Source organism: Aphis gossypii, chromosome X, assembly GCF_020184175.1.
Source record: "Aphis gossypii isolate Hap1 chromosome X, ASM2018417v2, whole genome shotgun sequence".
NCBI classification, from domain to species: domain Eukaryota; kingdom Metazoa; phylum Arthropoda; class Insecta; order Hemiptera; family Aphididae; genus Aphis; species Aphis gossypii.
The window spans coordinates 51,802,552-51,820,819 of NC_065533.1; the positions used below are offsets into that span (position 1 = coordinate 51,802,552).

The 18,268-nt window shown below is 29.1% G+C and overlaps 2 protein-coding genes across 3 annotated transcripts; both read left to right on the top strand.

Annotated features, from left to right (window-relative positions):
* Positions 1 to 7,556: 7,556 nt before the first annotated feature.
* On the top strand, positions 7,557 to 12,480 carry LOC126552037 (uncharacterized). 2 transcript variants are annotated; one of them, XM_050206511.1, is made up of 12 exons: positions 7,557 to 8,011; positions 8,100 to 8,189; positions 8,336 to 8,425; positions 8,545 to 8,649; positions 8,713 to 9,253; positions 9,335 to 9,557; positions 10,080 to 10,343; positions 10,470 to 10,847; positions 10,922 to 11,437; positions 11,532 to 11,626; positions 11,945 to 12,147; positions 12,232 to 12,480. In XM_050206511.1, the coding sequence occupies exons 1-12, from the start codon at positions 7,794 to 7,796 to the stop codon at positions 12,380 to 12,382; spliced, it is 2,874 nt and encodes a 957-aa protein (XP_050062468.1). In that variant the 5' UTR covers positions 7,557 to 7,793; the 3' UTR covers positions 12,383 to 12,480. The 2 variants fall into 2 exon arrangements, with proteins under 2 accessions (XP_050062468.1, XP_050062469.1); XM_050206512.1 differs by lacking the exon at positions 8,336 to 8,425.
* Positions 12,481 to 12,605: 125 nt separating this feature from the next.
* Positions 12,606 to 16,434, top strand: LOC126552038 (uncharacterized). Its single transcript, XM_050206513.1, has 2 exons — positions 12,606 to 13,075; positions 14,423 to 16,434. The coding sequence occupies exon 2, from the start codon at positions 14,448 to 14,450 to the stop codon at positions 15,504 to 15,506; it is 1,059 nt and encodes a 352-aa protein (XP_050062470.1). The 5' UTR covers positions 12,606 to 13,075; positions 14,423 to 14,447; the 3' UTR covers positions 15,507 to 16,434.
* Positions 16,435 to 18,268: the final 1,834 nt, after the last annotated feature.

The following is an 18,268-nucleotide window of genomic DNA, read 5'->3' on the forward strand; positions in this document are numbered from 1 at the left end:
AATATGTTGGTGTTGACCAGCGTTTTCCAAAGTGGTAAATATCGCCCCCTTGGGGGTGATAGGGCTATCCAGGGGGCGATGAAAATTATAAGCTTAATTAGCAAAACAAGCATGTGTCTTTATTTTTACAAGTGGGTGGTAAAGATGAAAAAGTTTGAGAATCACTGCCCACTGGTGTAGACTGTAGAGTTTTGGATGAGATGCAATATACGATTTAGAACATATTTTTACTTTTTTTATAACACAATTATGAACGAATGTCGCGCATCAAAGAATTCTATTTAACAGAAAAATGAACAATAAAACTATTCGATATTAAAAATAGTGTATTACTACCTATGTTACATACTAAAATAACTTGTTACAAAATAAGTGTTTTAATTAAAAAGATGTTTGTGGTATAAATATTAATAATAGTATTATATAAATGTATAGGTATTAGGTACGTTACAAACTGATAAAAGAAAGAAAAAAGATGTTATTTTCTATTCTACATCATATCTATCTTATCACCCGGTGTAATAGAAGAAAACCACTGTTGTTAGTCTAATATAATTTGATTATTTGAAAATGAAACAAAAGTTGGACAAAATATAAAATTAAACCCATTTATTATATTCGTATAAAAATATAATTAACCAACGATGAATGAAAAAATTCAGGTAAAAGTTCACAATAGCACCATTTAAAACCGTATATAACCCATGTGGGATGTATGGGCGCGTGATTGTAAGGGTGTGGCCGTGTGGGTAATGGATGTACGGGTACGTATAAATATGTCTGTATCGTCAATTATTTTTTGTATGATATAAGATATTCATTATTAAATAATTGAGGGACTGTATGTTATAAGAGAAACCAGTCGCGTATGGTTCTGTTCTGGCATAGTGACATGATGATTGGTCCATCAAATGCCTAGTTCGAGTAAAAATTGATATTTTTGAGTTTACATGTTTGGGACACGAATTATAAGGGACCGGTGAAAATGTTGCATCAGCTCACCCCAGATAATAATAATAATTAGGTATATATTCTATAAGCTCTATAGAATTATATTTCAATGGTTACCAAAGAACACCCCTGGGGGGCTGGGAGCCACGAAATGTTGTCTGGTCTAAAAATAATTTGAAAAAATACGTCGACCCTCGTGAAGTATAATTGTTTGTGCGTTATATCTATCTTTTGGTTATACGGTTGTGTGTGATGTCTATCCTAAGATTTATCAAATCTGGATTGTAAAATCTGAACTACAACAGTCATTCGGGGTTTGGTTAAACTATTTTTTGTATACTAGCCCCTAGTTTTTATTAGTATTCGCATTTTTACAGAAACATATATATGATATATTGATATATGTAATTATAAAAAAATAGTCTGGGGCTTTAGTCCCCTAACCAATTTTTTTTCTATTTGCGTCACTGCTTAGAGTTTATTTAAATATTTAAATTTATACTTATAAAACTTTACATTCTTTAACAAAATGGACAATATTACAACATTAACCTATACTAATTATTATTGAAATTATTATTTAAAAAAAACAATATCTGGCTGTAATTTCTTAAAATTAACTTTTATTATTTATAAAATACTTCAAAAGATTATAAAATTATTATTTATATTATTTATAATGATATGAAAATTAATATAATGAATGTTTAAGTATTTATGATTTTTAATTATCTACTTAAATATCGTTGCCTTATACTATTTTATACCATGTGTTGAGTTTAGACAGGACAATTATACTAGAATACCTACCTACTTACCTATCTGATGTTTCAAAATCGTGTACCTATATACAATATATAAGAAATTTTCAATGTGTCTTACTGTCTTCGAACATATTATTAAAATTTATATCATAGATCATTTTATTCGTTTAAGTTTAGCTATACAACATTCTAACATTGTATTAGTACAATAGTGCTAATACTAGAAATGATCCATTAAACAATATTAAAACATTTATTATTTCTCTCATCTAAATAAATTTTAATTATCTTTCAATTGGTGCTATTTCGTACTAGAATAAATTCTAATAATAATAAATCGATATTTTAAGAGGACGCCATACTTGCGTACTGTATACACGTCATGTACAACATAGCATATAAATGTTCACCAGTTAGTGTGCTGTTATAGTTTTAATTTAAGATTATAAGTTATGACCTTTTTGAAACTATGCTGTACAATGTACGTGTGTAGAACGAAGACAACACATGCGGGCACGACGTCCTTAATTGATAAATTTAATAATAAAATGAACAAATGCATTAATAACGCATTTTTATTAAATGTGTTTAAAAAAAAAATCCCATAGTGTATAATTGGCGTATATTATGATAGTAGTAAATTTATTTTATTTAAGAACAATTTTTATGTTCAACAGATCTAATTTTTAACAATAAAGAAAATTTAAATATTATCAAGTTCAACGTATTATTATGTTCATATGAATATTTTCTGTATTTTCACGTGGTTTTGTACCAGCAAAGAAGACATTATTAACTTTAAATTTGATAAAAAGTCTGCACGTCTTTTTATGCGAATACTCATATTGAAATTGTTGAGTTCTGACATCAGTAGTTATTGAATTTTATGTTCGAAAGTATAATGGGTATATTATTATGTAATAAATATTGTATCATCGTTTCGAAAACGTTCAATACATTTAATTACAATTTTCAAACATTATAATATTATAGGTACGTATTACATACACACAATCTTGTCAAGCAATGCATTTAATTTTGTAACTCATAAAATATTATATGTATACCTATATAGGTGCGTAGGTACATAATGCTATTCTATGTATTGTCTATACTCGATTTTATTACTAGGTATCTATAAAAGAGAGTATTAAGTATTATGATTTATGAACTGTATTGAAAACTTGATGAAAAATTACGAAAAAGTTCAACACGTAGGTAATAAAACGCAAACAGCTAAAATGAAAATCCCTAGACAACAAAATTACAAGGGTAGTTGTTATTTCGGACACTATAATACTTATAATAATAATAACTATCGCGCGCTCTAACGCATCATAAAATAAAAATAGGCTTTTTGATGGGTAGTAAAAAAAAAAAAAAAAAACCGAAGTAAATATACCCAAGTGTACAACACGTCGGAACACGGTTTATTACGACCAAATTATCCCGTCATAACGACACGTGTAACGATGAAAAACCCGAGTGGATTTCGATCGTATATAAAACGTATCAAAAGATAATATTTGCCCCACTGGCCCTACGCCAAACCGTCGGCCGAGTGGTGCCGCCGACGTAATTACAGTGCAGCGTACTCGGCTCACGGTTTGTGGGCGATCAATGCTGGTCGGTGACGCCGCGTGTTTTATTAATACAACGCCGTCGGTCCCAACCGGGTACGCGTTTTACGGGCGATATTCCTGTTTTATAGGGCCCCACACGCTCCGCCGACGTTAATAATATATTTTGGTATCGTGCGGGGAGGCCGTACCGCATACCGTAAAATACCATAATACAATATTTAATGGTTTTCGTTGATTCGTGACGACCGTACGGGGGGGAATCACACGCCGTTCTCCCGGCGGCGATTCAAGGTCGTCACACGTTCTCGCTGGTGCGGTTAACAAAACGCCAACGAGGCAACACAATACACACCGTCGTCTGGCCTTTTGAAAAATGAAATCGCCCGAACCGTCGCCGCCGCCGCCCGTCGTCGTCGGAACGGAGCATTGACCGGCGGCGGCGGCGGCGGCGGCGGTACAAAGTAATATATTATTTCGTTCCGAAAACGCGCGCGCAATCGTTTTGAGAACCACTGCGGGACCGGGCCCCCTCGGCCGCCGCGCTATAACACGATATTATTATACAGCTGCTGCTGCTGCTGCTGAACCGCTACGATTTATGTCTCTCGTTTTTCCGTTGGCGCGCTGTCACGGGTGTGTTTTGTCCGTCGTCCACAGGGCCCGCCAGCTGTTGAGTTTCGCCGCCGCCGCCGCCGCTGCTAACGGCAGATGGCGGCGGCGGCGGCGGTCGATGAATTTCGTTTTTAAATTTTTTCGCGTCTCTCGTCTCCCCCTCTCCCGCTCCCTATCGTGTGATATTCGTACGCGTTCTAGGCGAACGTTTTCTACCACCGATTTCACACGGCGTTTGGGATATTTTTTCGTTTTGTTTTTACAAAATTGTTTGTAATTCTTTTTCAAAATAATTTATCATTATTATTGTCATTACCGGTGCACACTTCGGACGACGCCAACTACAGTGAAAACGGGCACTAATAAATTTATGCATTTGTACTGTGCGTTTGCGGCGTTGAGAATATTAATATTATCCTAAACAAACGATATATAATAAGTAAACAGAATTTCTTTAACACGCACCCTTACAGAATCGCTTTCGGTTTTGTACAACACACGTCACGCAGCCCTCCTCGTATCCGGTCCTCTCTCTGTTCTTGTTTAAACAAATTCCTTTTTTTGTTATGTCTAATTGTTGTTGAGACAACAAATTGTTTGTAAAAAACTCGGAGCCCTCTCTTTTGTTGTGTAACTTGTACCTACGAGAATAACGTTGAATAGTTTTTAAAAATATACTAATAAGACATAGGCACAACGTACAACAACAATAATCGACCAAAACAATGCTATTAGCGTCGAGCGTATTATAAATTTACGATTATGTTCTATAGTCCATAATGGTCTATAATTTTATAATTTATTATGATAATTATAATAAACTATTATAAACCTATTAATGAACCTTTTATGAACGTAATTATGTTCTATAAATGACGTCCGATGTCAACAACTTATCGATAAAGTCTTACGAATAATTTAGGCATTAATCATTACAATTTTAGTATGGTAACGATTTTAATATTTTATATATATAATATATAAGAAAACAAATTCCTATGCTCTGCTTCATAATGAAAAACAAAGAACTCGATTAAACATTTAAACACGACGTCAGCATACACACGCATAATTTTATATTATAATATGATAAAATGAGAGTATATTATAACAAGTAACTTAGTATGACCGATATTGTGGTTTGATTAATAGTATTTTCTTTATCATTAAAATGTACAAGAGGTGCAAATATTGAAATATCGAGTTGAAATAAGCTGCTATCTATTAAAGTCATTATTTTATGATTTACCTAATAGCGTTATTAGTTATTTTTAAATTAAAATGTATAAAATTTACGATTGTAATTTCTTCATCTTGAATTTTAACTCTACGCGTAACATTTATATTTTTTTAATATACCTAGTACAAAATACATATATAATATTATATACTAATTTTATTTACCGTTTATACATTTTATACGTATTACCTTCAACAGGTATTATTAGTCTATCTCTGGCTATTAAGTTTCTATATTATGTGTTAGGTTACATATAATGCGCGCGCGCGGGTGTGTGTACGTGTGTGTGTGTGTGTACGTGTGTACGTGTGTGTGTACGTGTGTGTGTACGTGTGTGTGTGTGTACGTGTGTGTGTGTACGTGTGTGTGTACGCGTGTGTGTACGTGTGTGTGTACGTGTGTGTGTACGTGTGTGTGTACGTGTGTGTGTACGTGTGTGTACGTGTGTGTGTGTGTGTGCGTGTGTGTAAATAATATTTGCCTATTACAATAAAATGTGTTGCAGTAAAATATCGTGAACATATTTTTGTAAAATGACACATAACTAAATTTAACACCAGAACATAAAAATAGTCCAGTGTTTTTACCAGACTTTTAACTATCAATTTTACAATGTACCTCAACCAATAATTTGTCTATTGAATCGTTTGAAATAATACTATATGGCTCAAAGCTCAAATGAATATTAAAATATTCACCATAAATAAAAATTTAGATAAAAAAAAAAAATGAATCATGTAGGTAGGTAACTATTTGAGTAATAAAACCAGTTTTAAGTAGATGATATTATAATATATTAAATTGTTTATCAGGGACATGGTTATAGATATCAAGGTTATATAGGTTGTAATTATTAGTTGTGTCGTAATAAAAAAAATATATTCTATTTTTATTTTTATTAATTATACTATTGATTTTATTTTTATAAATACAATTGTATGCATACAATATTTTAATTGTATATTATAAGTATGTGAATTCAAAATGTTCTAGCAATTAATATTTATTACCACTATTTACATGACATAGTAAATTTACTATGTTCATCTAAAAATATGAATTATAATAAATTGTTATTAAGAGGCCGTCACACTAGGAAAAAATCGACCGTAAAACATGGTTTTTTGATTCCAATAGTACTCAAGTCTCATTAGTCGTAGAAACATGATTTTTGTATCAAATTAAACGTGAGAAGTTGTACTAAAAACTGTTGGAACAAATTTTTGAAATTTGTTTTCAAACCGATTTTATTTATATTTGAAATTTGTTAAAATTTTGAAATTTTTAAAAAATTATATAAAATCAGCAAATTGAGATATCAAAATTCTGTTCCAACAGTTTTTAGTACAACTTCTCACGTTTAATTTGGTACCAAAATCATGTTTCTACGACTAATGAGACTTGAGTACTATTGGAATCAAAAAACCATGTTTGTTGTAAAAAAATTATGATTTTACGGCCGTCGTGTGCTGCTATCGAAACAACTGCGGCACTGTTCTAAAACTGTACTCATTCCCCCACACTTCGCGCATATGCAGCGGTACCTCACCTAGATCGAAACCGGTTATCTAGCCGCGCGCGTTTTATAAATACCCAGAGTATCGATAAGGAAAATAATAATATGGCCCATGAATATTATTTGAATTATTTCGATATAATAATTCAAATTCATATTCTAATAAACTAAACACATGTTGAAACCACAAAGTATCATAAAGTTGCCAAAACTCAGCTGAAAAATGTACGATCTCGACAATTTTTTTTTTCAAACTGTAGGAAATTTTTCAATATAATTAGTGGTTAGGTTTAAAATATGAAAATGTTTTAATTTAACTGAGTATAAGTGTATACAAAAGAAATATGTCGTTTACTCCTGAAAAAAATCATTGTTGATAACTTTTGCAGGGCTTTTTTAAAAGAATGCCGTGGAATTAAAATATAAATATTTTAATTTATTATAAAATATTTTTATATTAAATACAGATTTTTGTAAACTAAACATAAATGCATACAGCAATTTAATGATTTTATTGAAATAGTTGAATCAAAAACTAATTGCTAGCATGTAGTACATAGTACCTACATAGTATATAATACCCTAAATAATATATAACTGTGTATAAACGTATTGAGATTACTATGTAAGTATTTATTGATATCCACATGATTACACTAATCATCAGTAGAAAATATGTGGTCAAAGTATTTTTCATATAAAACTAGAATTAATCTACTATAGTCTATGGGTGTTGTAGTATAAAATTTTTATACCTATTTAATATATGTAAACATTCGGTTATTATCAAGTAAAAAGGCGACAGTATGACATATATTGGTAGAAACTTTTGTTTGCTCTTACTAAATCTAAATAAATGTATATATGTATAATACGTCAATAATTAAAATTCTCAACACTAATGAGTAATGACCATAATTTGTTCAAGATAGTTTTAATATCTAATATATTATATTATAAATATTATATCTACTATCATTTCTCCATTAGATATAGTATAAAAGTAAGTACCTATTTGTGATAATTAAATTATTATTATTTTATTACTCGCATTATTCATTAGTATAACTAGTATAAGGTAATTATATAATTAAATATTATGATCAACGATAATAGTGCATATCAAAATGGGAAGACATCAAAATTATTGTCATTCTGTAAAACTGTCCACACCAGTAACAACTTACATTCTAATTGAATTTTTATTGTGGTTTAATTTTTTTTTATTTAACGTTAAAATGGATCAACTTAAAAAACGTACTCGTCAACCATCGAAAAAGTTATCAACTAAAAAGAAATTGAGTAATCGAGTGATGAATTTTCTAGGAATTCAAAACAAAACCAAGTAAGTAAAATATTAAATGATTAAAATATAAAATATGTATAAATAATAACGTAATATCAGTTATAACAATACATTGTTTTTAATTAAGTCCCAATCCAGAGGTCGTAGAATCTGTTGTGAAACCTTTTTTCTTGGGTGATGACAATCAACTACCATGCACATCAAGGGAAACAATTAGGTAAACTTTTGCTAAATTATATAGCTATTAAATTTGGTAAACTATAATAACTTAATATTTAAATAATATACGGAAAATGTATTACATAATCGCATGCAGCAGTATAAATATTTATATAATACAATATTTTTATATATTTTTTAAAGTCAAAATCCAGAGCTCGTAAAATCTGTTGAGGCACCTTTTTTCTTAGGTGCTGACAATCAACTACCATGCACATCAAGGGAAACAATTAGGTAAATTAAAAATGTTTAATAATTTAAATTAAAACTCTGATTATATAAATTTGAATGTATATGAGAACTCCAACGATTTTTGTATATATTATATCAATTTTTTTTTAAAAAAAAATTAGAAAAATAAATGATCCGGAGGGTAATGCAAATAATTATTGGAATACTGAAGAAAATTTACATAACTTAACAGTGGACGAATCTATACTTAGTAATCAAGAAATTAAGTATGCATTTAAAATTTATATTTTGATTGAAGATGAGTCGTAATAAATTTAATTCTTTAACAGGCAATGTGATGTTGATGAAAGTTCGGGAAGACGAATAGTGGATATGCATTACGTTTTTAGTCAAATTAAAAACAGTGTTCATAGAGGGTCATTTGGTTGTACATTTTTAAATATGACGTTTATTTCTGAGAAAAAACACGGGTTTAGATCATCATTTAAGTTTAAATGTGATGTTTGTAATATTGTTATGTTTATCGACTCAGAAAAGTTGAAACCTGAAGCTTATTTGCCAGTAAATTATTCCGCCGTTAATGGATCAATAGCAGCTGGAATTGGATTTACACAGTTGTCCGAATTGTGTGCGATAATCGATATACCTTGTATGTCTTCAACTACTTTTCTGAAAATTCAAGAGTTTATTTGCAAAAGAATTCACGAAGTTGCAGAGGAACAAATGAAAATTGCTGGTGAAGAAGAACGTCGTTTAGCAATAAAAGCTGGTACATTAGATGTTGATGGAACCCCTATGTGCACTGTAGTTGCGGATGGACAGTGGTCAAAGCGCAGTTACAAGACTAAATATGATGCATTATCTGGAGTGGTAAAATATATATATGCTATATTAGTATATTAGTTTTATAAAACTGTTTTGAATGACCTTATTTATAATTCTACTTTCTAGGCAACAATAATAGGTTATAGATCGAAAAAAATTTTGTTTGTGGGAATTAGAAACCGTTATTGTATAATTTGCCAAAGGGCCAAAAATAAAAAACTATCTCCACCTGACCATACTTGTTTTTTAAATTGGAAAAAGGGTGCAACAAGCATGGAAGCCGATGCCATTGCCGATGGATTTAAACAAAGTTTGGAAATGCATGGACTCAAATATAACAAACTAATAGGTTAGTGTATATAATATATCAGTAACAATATTAATATATCAATATCAATAATGACCCATTCGGCACGATTCCCAACGACTGGCTTTATCAGTAGTAATTATTATAATGACAACGACAAAATCGACAAATAATAAAGAATATATAATTTGTTTATGGGCCCCACACGAGCTTGCTCATAAACCATAACACACGATATGGGGCCCATTATACACACGATAATATTATAATATATTTATTAGGTATAATTTCTGTATTAAATAAAATAAAATATATATGGCTTATAATGATTTTAATGATACGATTTATAAAAGAAATAGGAATAATAAAATTAATGACAACTACAATATCAATTACATATAGTAATTATACCAACAGTAATATTTTAATTAAAGTGTCAATTATTATAAAAATGCAAGATAAATTAAATAATATTCGTATATATACATATATATATAGTTGCAGCAACCATAGTTGATAAAAATGTATAAATGATAATAAAATAAAAATAATTATCTTTACCAGGAGATGGAGATTCTAGCGTTTCAAAAAGGCTATCTGAAATCATGCCTTATGGACCTAGACTACTCGTAAAAAAAATAGAATGTCGTAATCATTTATTGCGAAATTATGGTACAAAATTAGCAGCTATGACAGCAAACACGAAGTATCCAATTTTGTTAAGAAAACATGTAAAAGCCAATGCATTACGTTTTAGATTTTCAATAACTAAGGCAATTGAATATCGTAATAGTTTACAAGGTCAATCAGATTACGAAAAAGAAGTTGGTAAGTTGAAAAAAATTTTTTTTATGAATTTTAATTTTTTAAACAACAAGACTTACAGACTTACTTGTACTACAGAGTATAGAATATAACTTGAATAATATATATTTTTTTATAACTATACTATAGGATTACGGAAAGATATAAGTAATAGTTTTCGTCACATTTTGGGTAGCCATGATCGATGTGAGCCATATTTTTGCAAGGGCACAATACCAAATGAAAAAAATATGATTTTAGAAGCTGAAAGATCGGGATTCTTAACTGATATATCTCAAATAATATCTCGTTTAGTCGTCAATGTTGATAGTTTACTTATGAATGTTGACAACAACGTGTGTGAACAATTCAATAGTGTAATTAATAAACATTTAGCGGGTAAACGAATAAATTACTCACAAAGAAATTCATACAATTCACGAGTTGAAGCTGCGGTTATATCATATAATTCAAGTGGACAATTTCTTCGTTTAATGCATAAAAATATACAAAATGATATAAGCCCAGGTATACCTACTTTGAAGTATTATTTTTTTTTTAGTATTTTTGATTTTTTTTTTTATATATACATATACTTCTAGGTATAATAGGAAAGAAATTCCTTACATCCAATAAAAAAAAAAGAAACCAATCTAAAAAACGTCTTTTTCCTACAAGTATACAGAAAAAGAGTAATGTTGGCCCGGATCAACATTATGGTTTAGCCGAACCATTACCCGAAGAAGATAATATTTCAAAAGAAGAGTTACAAAAAATAAAAGATGATTTTATCAATTCACTACGATTAGATAGAAACGGGCGCTTGGATATTGAAAAGAAAACTAGAGAACAAGCTAATTCTCAAATTTGGCATGCTGAACGAAGGAATAGACTTACAACATCAAATTTTGGCCGTGTTTGTAAACTACGACCAACTACGTCTTGTAAAATTTCTGTTTACGATATATTATATAGGACATTTTTTTCGAAGGCAACTGATTATGGTAAAGCCACCGAACCAGAAGCTATCGTCGCATTGGAAAATATTTTAAAATGCAAAATCCATCCGTGTGGGCTTATCATCGATGAACAATTTCCTTACCTAGCAACAACTCCAGGTAAAATGTATTACAGTTACTTATGATATGCATTAATAATTTCAAATAAAATAATAATAATAATAATAATAATTTTTTTTGTATATGAATACAGACGGTATTATCAATGACGATTTTTTAGTTGAAATTAAATGCCCGTTCGCAGTCAGAGATACGTTGACATTTTCGGAAGCGATAAACAGTAAAAAAGTAAGAGTATAATATATACTAACTATCTAATCCAGTGGTTTTCAAACTGGGTGCCGCGGTTATTCCATAAATTACAGATTGCATTGAATTGTGATATAAGAAAATAAATTAATAATTAATTCAAAACAATTTTGTTCATCTAAAAAAGGTCAGTGTGCCGTGAACATTATTTTAAGTTTACGGTGTACCTTGTGGCATGTATAATAAAAGTTTGAAAACCACTGATCTAATCAGTACCTATAACTGTTAAAATATTAAGTTTAGTGTAGGTAAAAATGTAAAAATGTTTTTATTCTATTTTACAACAAACATTTTTAGTTATTATTCTGTCGACTCGATGACAATGGAAAAATGCAGCTAAAAGTTGATCATAATTATTATTATCAAGTTCAGGGACAAATGCATATTTCCAAACGAAGATTTTGTTATTTCTTCGTTTATTCAAAAAATTGGACAGAAGTACAAATAATAAATTATGATGTTTGCTTTTGGAATACAAAAATGGTTGATAAATTAAAACTGTAAGTTTTTAAAAATTTTTAATTTTAATATCAAAGATAAGTTTACTCTTATACAACTTAGTAAGTTTGTTACTTTCTTTTAAGATTTTACATGGAATGTTTACTACCAGAAATAGTGAATCCTCAGTATGGAAAACGATTACAAATAGATGACATAAAAGATCCAGAACACATTTTGGAAAACATAAAAACAAAAAACAAAACTAAAATAAATTTGAAACTAAATTATAAATGATTTAATATTAGAACCCATGTTTATAGTATACATATTTCTATACATATATATATATATACCGTATCCAAATATTTTAATAAATTATTTATTACGAAATATGCATTGCTTAATTATTCACATTATATGCCTATACGTAGGTATTAATTAATTAATAACATATACATTATGCATCATCAGATATAATAAGTATAATACTATTAATACTATAATAGTTGAAGTTCAATCTGTGTAATTTAAGGTTATTATTTATTACAATTATAATTAATTTATAATTTCAGTCATTCAAACAATTATCTGAATTATCATAAAACATGATTATACGAGATCGTTAATTTGTAATATCATAAATTGGAACATTTATTATAATTAACATTAATTGTAATTGCATTATCATACCTCAATTATCATGATACATTAACATTAAACAAGTCTAATCTAAAAATTAGAAAAAAATTAGCCTATATTATAGATATTTAAAAAAGCGATACAGTGTTCAGTCACAGTCTCGAGATCAGTTTCAGTTACAGTGTGTAAGTGTTTCCAGTCACCATCATTGCGAGACTCCAGACAAATTTTTATTTTCTAAATACAGTTTTTTTTAAAGTCAGTGTTCTTTTAAATTATATATAGTTTTGTATTTATACATATACATTATACATATCATCAACTCTCAGAACAAACGCTACATCATTTGTAAGTACCCATTTATAACTACTTAAAAATATACTTTTTTTAATTTTAAATTTTAGTTCATTGATAAATCTTGTATACGATGAAAAATGATTCTGAACGGAGATAATTAGGTACCTATTAACTTTCGATTATTATATTTGGACGAGTCTTACAAACGGAATGATATTACGAAATTTCGACCAAATTTAAAAAATAATGATTCTCTTTTCGACCAAAACAAACATTTTTGTAAAATTATGGCAATTACCTATATAGATACTTTTAATACTTTTGCAAAATTATTAAAAGTATAAGTTGCATAAAATATTGTAAAATAAAATATAGAAAATTATTTAAAATTTAAGACTATCTATATCAACATTATTTTTATATTAATATGTCACAATATGTATAATATTATTTAAAATAATAAAATAATAATAATATGTAATTTTGTCAAAAGATACAAGATACTATTATTGTAAATATTTGTAATGAATAGTACCAAGATATTTGAATTTAAGTTGCAGAACCTTTAAAACTTAAATATTATATGAAACAAATAGTGATAATTTTTATTGTGTGTGTATAATTAATATCGTTTTGTAAATAATTTCGTAAAGAATTGTATTTTTACGAATAATAATTCTATCCAGGTGCAATTGTAAGATAAATTAAAAACCCTAAAATTAAATTGTATACTATTTTTTAAATTTTTTATATAATATTGTATATATATATTGTGGCATATTAACATAAAAATAATGTTAATATTTTACTATTCTTATATATTAAAAATGTTCTATATTTATTTTACAACATTTTATGCAACTTATAAAAAATTATTTAGCAGCAATTATTTTATTTTTTTACATATATTATATACATTTTTGATTTTGGTCAAAAACGGGTATGCCCCATTTTATGAGAAACCTTATTTTAAATTTTCAAATTTTAGGTATTAATTCTCAAATGAAAATACTAATGTAAACATCTGATACAAGTTTCAAGTTTTTACAATGAATTATTTTTGAATAAACATAAAAATCGTATATGCGTCGTACCTACCTACTTGTATTTTTATTATTTATTATTTACTATATTTTTTTTTACCGATCAGATTAAGGTTAGGTTAGATCAAATTAAAACCTAATAGAATAAGAATTTATGCAGTAAAACAAATTTTTTCAATGATAAAAATAGTTTTAATTGCTGTTATGAGTGCGTTAAATCGTATTTTTATACAAATTTTTCTTGTTTTTTAGAGCATTTAAATCCGTTCTCTTATTTTTTAAAGCACAATATTTAAATTAAGTGTTTAATTTAAATTGTACCTATATATAATATTTATATTTTATTTCATAATAGGTATTACAACCAGTCAACACTCAACATGAATATCAAAAAAGTTCTATTTGTTATTATTACAACCATACATTTCACTTTTGGATTCATTGCTTACGATTGCGGAGGTCCTAACCTAAATATAACTTCCTTTGACAGTCTAGAAGTAGACAACTGTGATCTTCCAATACCTTCGAAAACAGAACGGGTAACAAGAATACAACTATTGCAAAGGGTTGAAACATATCCAGTTAATTTCAAATCATGCCTGATCACTGTTGATTATTTAATAACAAGGTGTTCGGCGTTTGAAGACGCACAAGTTGTAGAGGGAGGGTATTTTTCCGACATAATAGAGTTAGGTAGTGCTAGATGTTCAGAGACTCACCAGAAACAATCTTTCACTTTTCAAACGGGAGGAGTAGTGACAGATTTAAAAATAAACGAAACGATATTTGTAACAAATATCATTGCCGGAACATTAGACAAGTATGGTAATTGTAAAGGCACAACTTTTAAATCAAGCAGAGGAGAGTGGGAAGATGTGGTCGTACAAGCTAAATTTAAAATATTGCTTTCAGAAGGTACGGCTATAGCAAATAGTAAAGATAATATCCTCATACTTCCAACAGGAACCAAAATGAAATTATCTGAAAATTATGGTTTTGATTCTTTTAAAGGAGAGACTATATGGACAAACAACCATTTCACTTGTGAAGTACAAGATTTCAATGTTTTATATGATGGTCCTGCATCGTTAATAATTTCAAATGCCATTAATGATTTTTCAAATAATATATATACCTATATTGTGGAAACGGATAAAATAGTATTTTCCCTAAAACAAATTAAAAAAAGTTTTGCATGCGGGATGCCAGTGATTCAAACTGAACACATACAGTTAGTCATACTTGTAGATACCGCATTTTTCAATCGATTTACGACAACAACAATTTCTCCGCAAAACACTGATTTGTTAGCCTACGTTAATACAAAATTTGTTTATGTTGAAAACTTCTTTAAATCTACGATAACATCATTGTATAATGACATAATTAAAAACAGTGTGATCTCGAACGAAAAATATTACAACAAAAGCTTACACTAGCCTCTTCGAGCATTTCCGACTTTTCGTATCTTATGGGCGAAGGACCAGGTTTTACTGCAGTGAAAACAGGCGAAATAATATATTTAATAAAATGTAAAAAGGTAAATGTTGAAATATCGAGAAAAAATGTATGTTTTAATGAACTACCAGTTTTATATAACAACAAAACGTTTTTCATGGCCCCCAAAACGCACATATTGCAACAATTTGGAACTCAAATTGATTGTAATATACTACTTCCACCTGGCTTCAATTTGGACGGAGACTGGTTTGGTATTGTACCCAATATACAAGAAATAAAAAAACCACAAAAGCTCAAACCGGCTACAACCTGGACGTGGTCGTACAAAAGTCCAGAATCGCTTATGAATGCTGGTATATACACACAAGACACAATGAAAGCTTTTCAGCAACATATATTGTTTCCACAAGAAGTGAGTGCTGCTACAAATAATTTAATAAGACAATCTATGGGATATGATACGACTAACCAAGGTCTGCAATATAAATATCTTATTGACGAACAGACAATAAGCAACATGGTCGAAAATAAATTACATCAACTTTGGGGATGGTTTACAACTATTGGTACTTTTGTTTCGGGACTGATGGGGATATTTTTTATTGTAAAATTAATATTAACACTAGTGGATACGGGGATTAATATTACTATTTTATACAAAACCTTTGGGTGGAGTGCAAAACTGTTGGCAGGAATTTTTTCTAGTATTACCCATTATTTAATGTTAAAGACACACAAAAAAAATCAAAATTTTGATCAAGACTCGCTAGACACAAAACATGTTCGCTATTCAATTAAAAATAGCAAAAAAGTGTACCCGAGCTTGAGTCAAGATTCTGTTTAAACACTTTAAAGCCATACAGAAATAATGTATTTAATTTAATTTATTATTTATTTAGTATTAAAAGTATTGTTTTAAATTTGTATATTTTATTTAATTATTTAATGATAAAAAATTTTTAATTTCATATTAAATGTACATGAAAAATGCAATTATTACCTTTATGTTATATGTTTATAAATATAATACATTTGAAAAAAGGTTAAAGAAATATTTGTTTTTTACTATTTTGTATGGTAATTAAATATTAGATTATAAAATGATTAAATTATGTATTTTTAAGTGTGTTTAAGTAGGTACAGGTTATTATGCTCAATATTCTATTTTTCTTTGAATTACCAAAAAAATTTGTAAGTTGTAGCATGTTCACGAATAATGTATAATGTAAAATATACGCAATACATTTAAATATTACAAAACTAATATTTAGATATTTAGGTAATATTAATTTAGGTTATTGCTATAAATTAGTTATTATTTACTTTATTATAAAATATTTCATGAAGTAAATATCTAATAATGTATTATAAATACAAATCACATCGGTACCCGCGGGTATTAAAAATATTACAGCTGCATTTACCCATTTACGTGTATATTTACGCGCGATCCGTCTTAGACGAAGGTTCAAATAATAATAAACACCGCTCCCGAATAGGCATAATCCTCGGCTGGCCGCCGACTACCAGTAGTGGGCGTGGTTAAAACGTCGCGTGCTTGCGGATCACGAAAACACCTAACAGCGCGTTCTCTCGGACGTTGTATGCGTTTCACTTTTAGTGTGACGGCCTCTTAAGAACAGTTTTATTTTCAATTTAAAGATATTATATTTAACAGCACATATTTGAAACGCTGCATTCGTTTTCGTACTGCTTAATCGTGATGTTTTCAAAGAGTCAGATACTCAGATGTACTTGTTTATTTACAAAATATACGCCGTGAGACATTATGTTATGTAAAATTAACGATAACAAAAGTTAAATGCTTAATATACAAAATACAAAAAATACGTATGCTATATAAAAAGTAAACTAGTATGCTAGTGGAGTGATCGGAACATGTGGTGAACAGGATTGTTTAGACCGTGTAATAAAAGTAGGTATGTATAGTATTTCCTTAGAATTGCAGGTGTTTTAAGCAGGTACTCTGAAAATATAATGTCAGGTGGGTCTTTAATAAGTAATGATAAACATAACAGTAATAATATTATATATTAATATAATAACTAGCTATCCCCCGTGTACCTCATTTCCCGTGTTAAATTTGGTTGCCTAATACTAACATTTAGAGCGTGGATAAATAATATTTTAGGGTGTACAGCACGTGTGGTTAAATAATATTTTTGGTTTTTTGGTTTGGTGTAGGTATAGATGATATTTCCAACATGTCGACCTTACTTGTCAGGCCCGGCCAGCGTTGATGTTTAGACCATTTAACAGCAATATTTTAGATTCTGAATGAAGCGAGGAATGTATTGGTTTTACAATGATGTTTATTTCTTTTTCTTTCTTATTCTGAAAACATTTTTTCTCCTCATAAACTTGCTCAAAAGATCATGTGTAGCATCTTTTCTGAAAGGTAATGTTCTTGAGCTGGTACTTTAGAGAGGTCATTTTGAGCGGTTAAATAAGAAAAACGTACGATTGTACGATTTTATAATACTAAATAATTACGGGCGACGTTACTATATTATAACAAATTATAGATTGTTGATAATGTAATGCTATCTACCGAGCGAGCTTCACTCAGAATCGTTTTTGTTAGCAATGGTGTACTGTTGCTCAGAGATAAAAATTTAATACACTTATGTATCCCACCTTCCCGACTTTTTTAAAATAATTTTTTTTTTGTTATATGACCAAAATTTGATATTTTTTTCATTCTGGACCAAAAACCAAC

Coding starts and splice junctions, on each gene's coding strand:
- LOC126552037 (XM_050206511.1), top strand. CDS start 7,794: ATGGGAAGACATCAAAATTATTGTCATTCTGTAAAACTGTCCACACCA. Junction 8,190..8,335: donor ACATCAAGGGAAACAATTAG/GTAAACTTTTGC, acceptor TATTTTTTAAAG/TCAAAATCCAGAGCTCGTAA. Junction 10,344..10,469: donor AGATTACGAAAAAGAAGTTG/GTAAGTTGAAAA, acceptor ACTATACTATAG/GATTACGGAAAGATATAAGT.
- LOC126552038 (XM_050206513.1), top strand. CDS start 14,448: ATGAATATCAAAAAAGTTCTATTTGTTATTATTACAACCATACATTTC.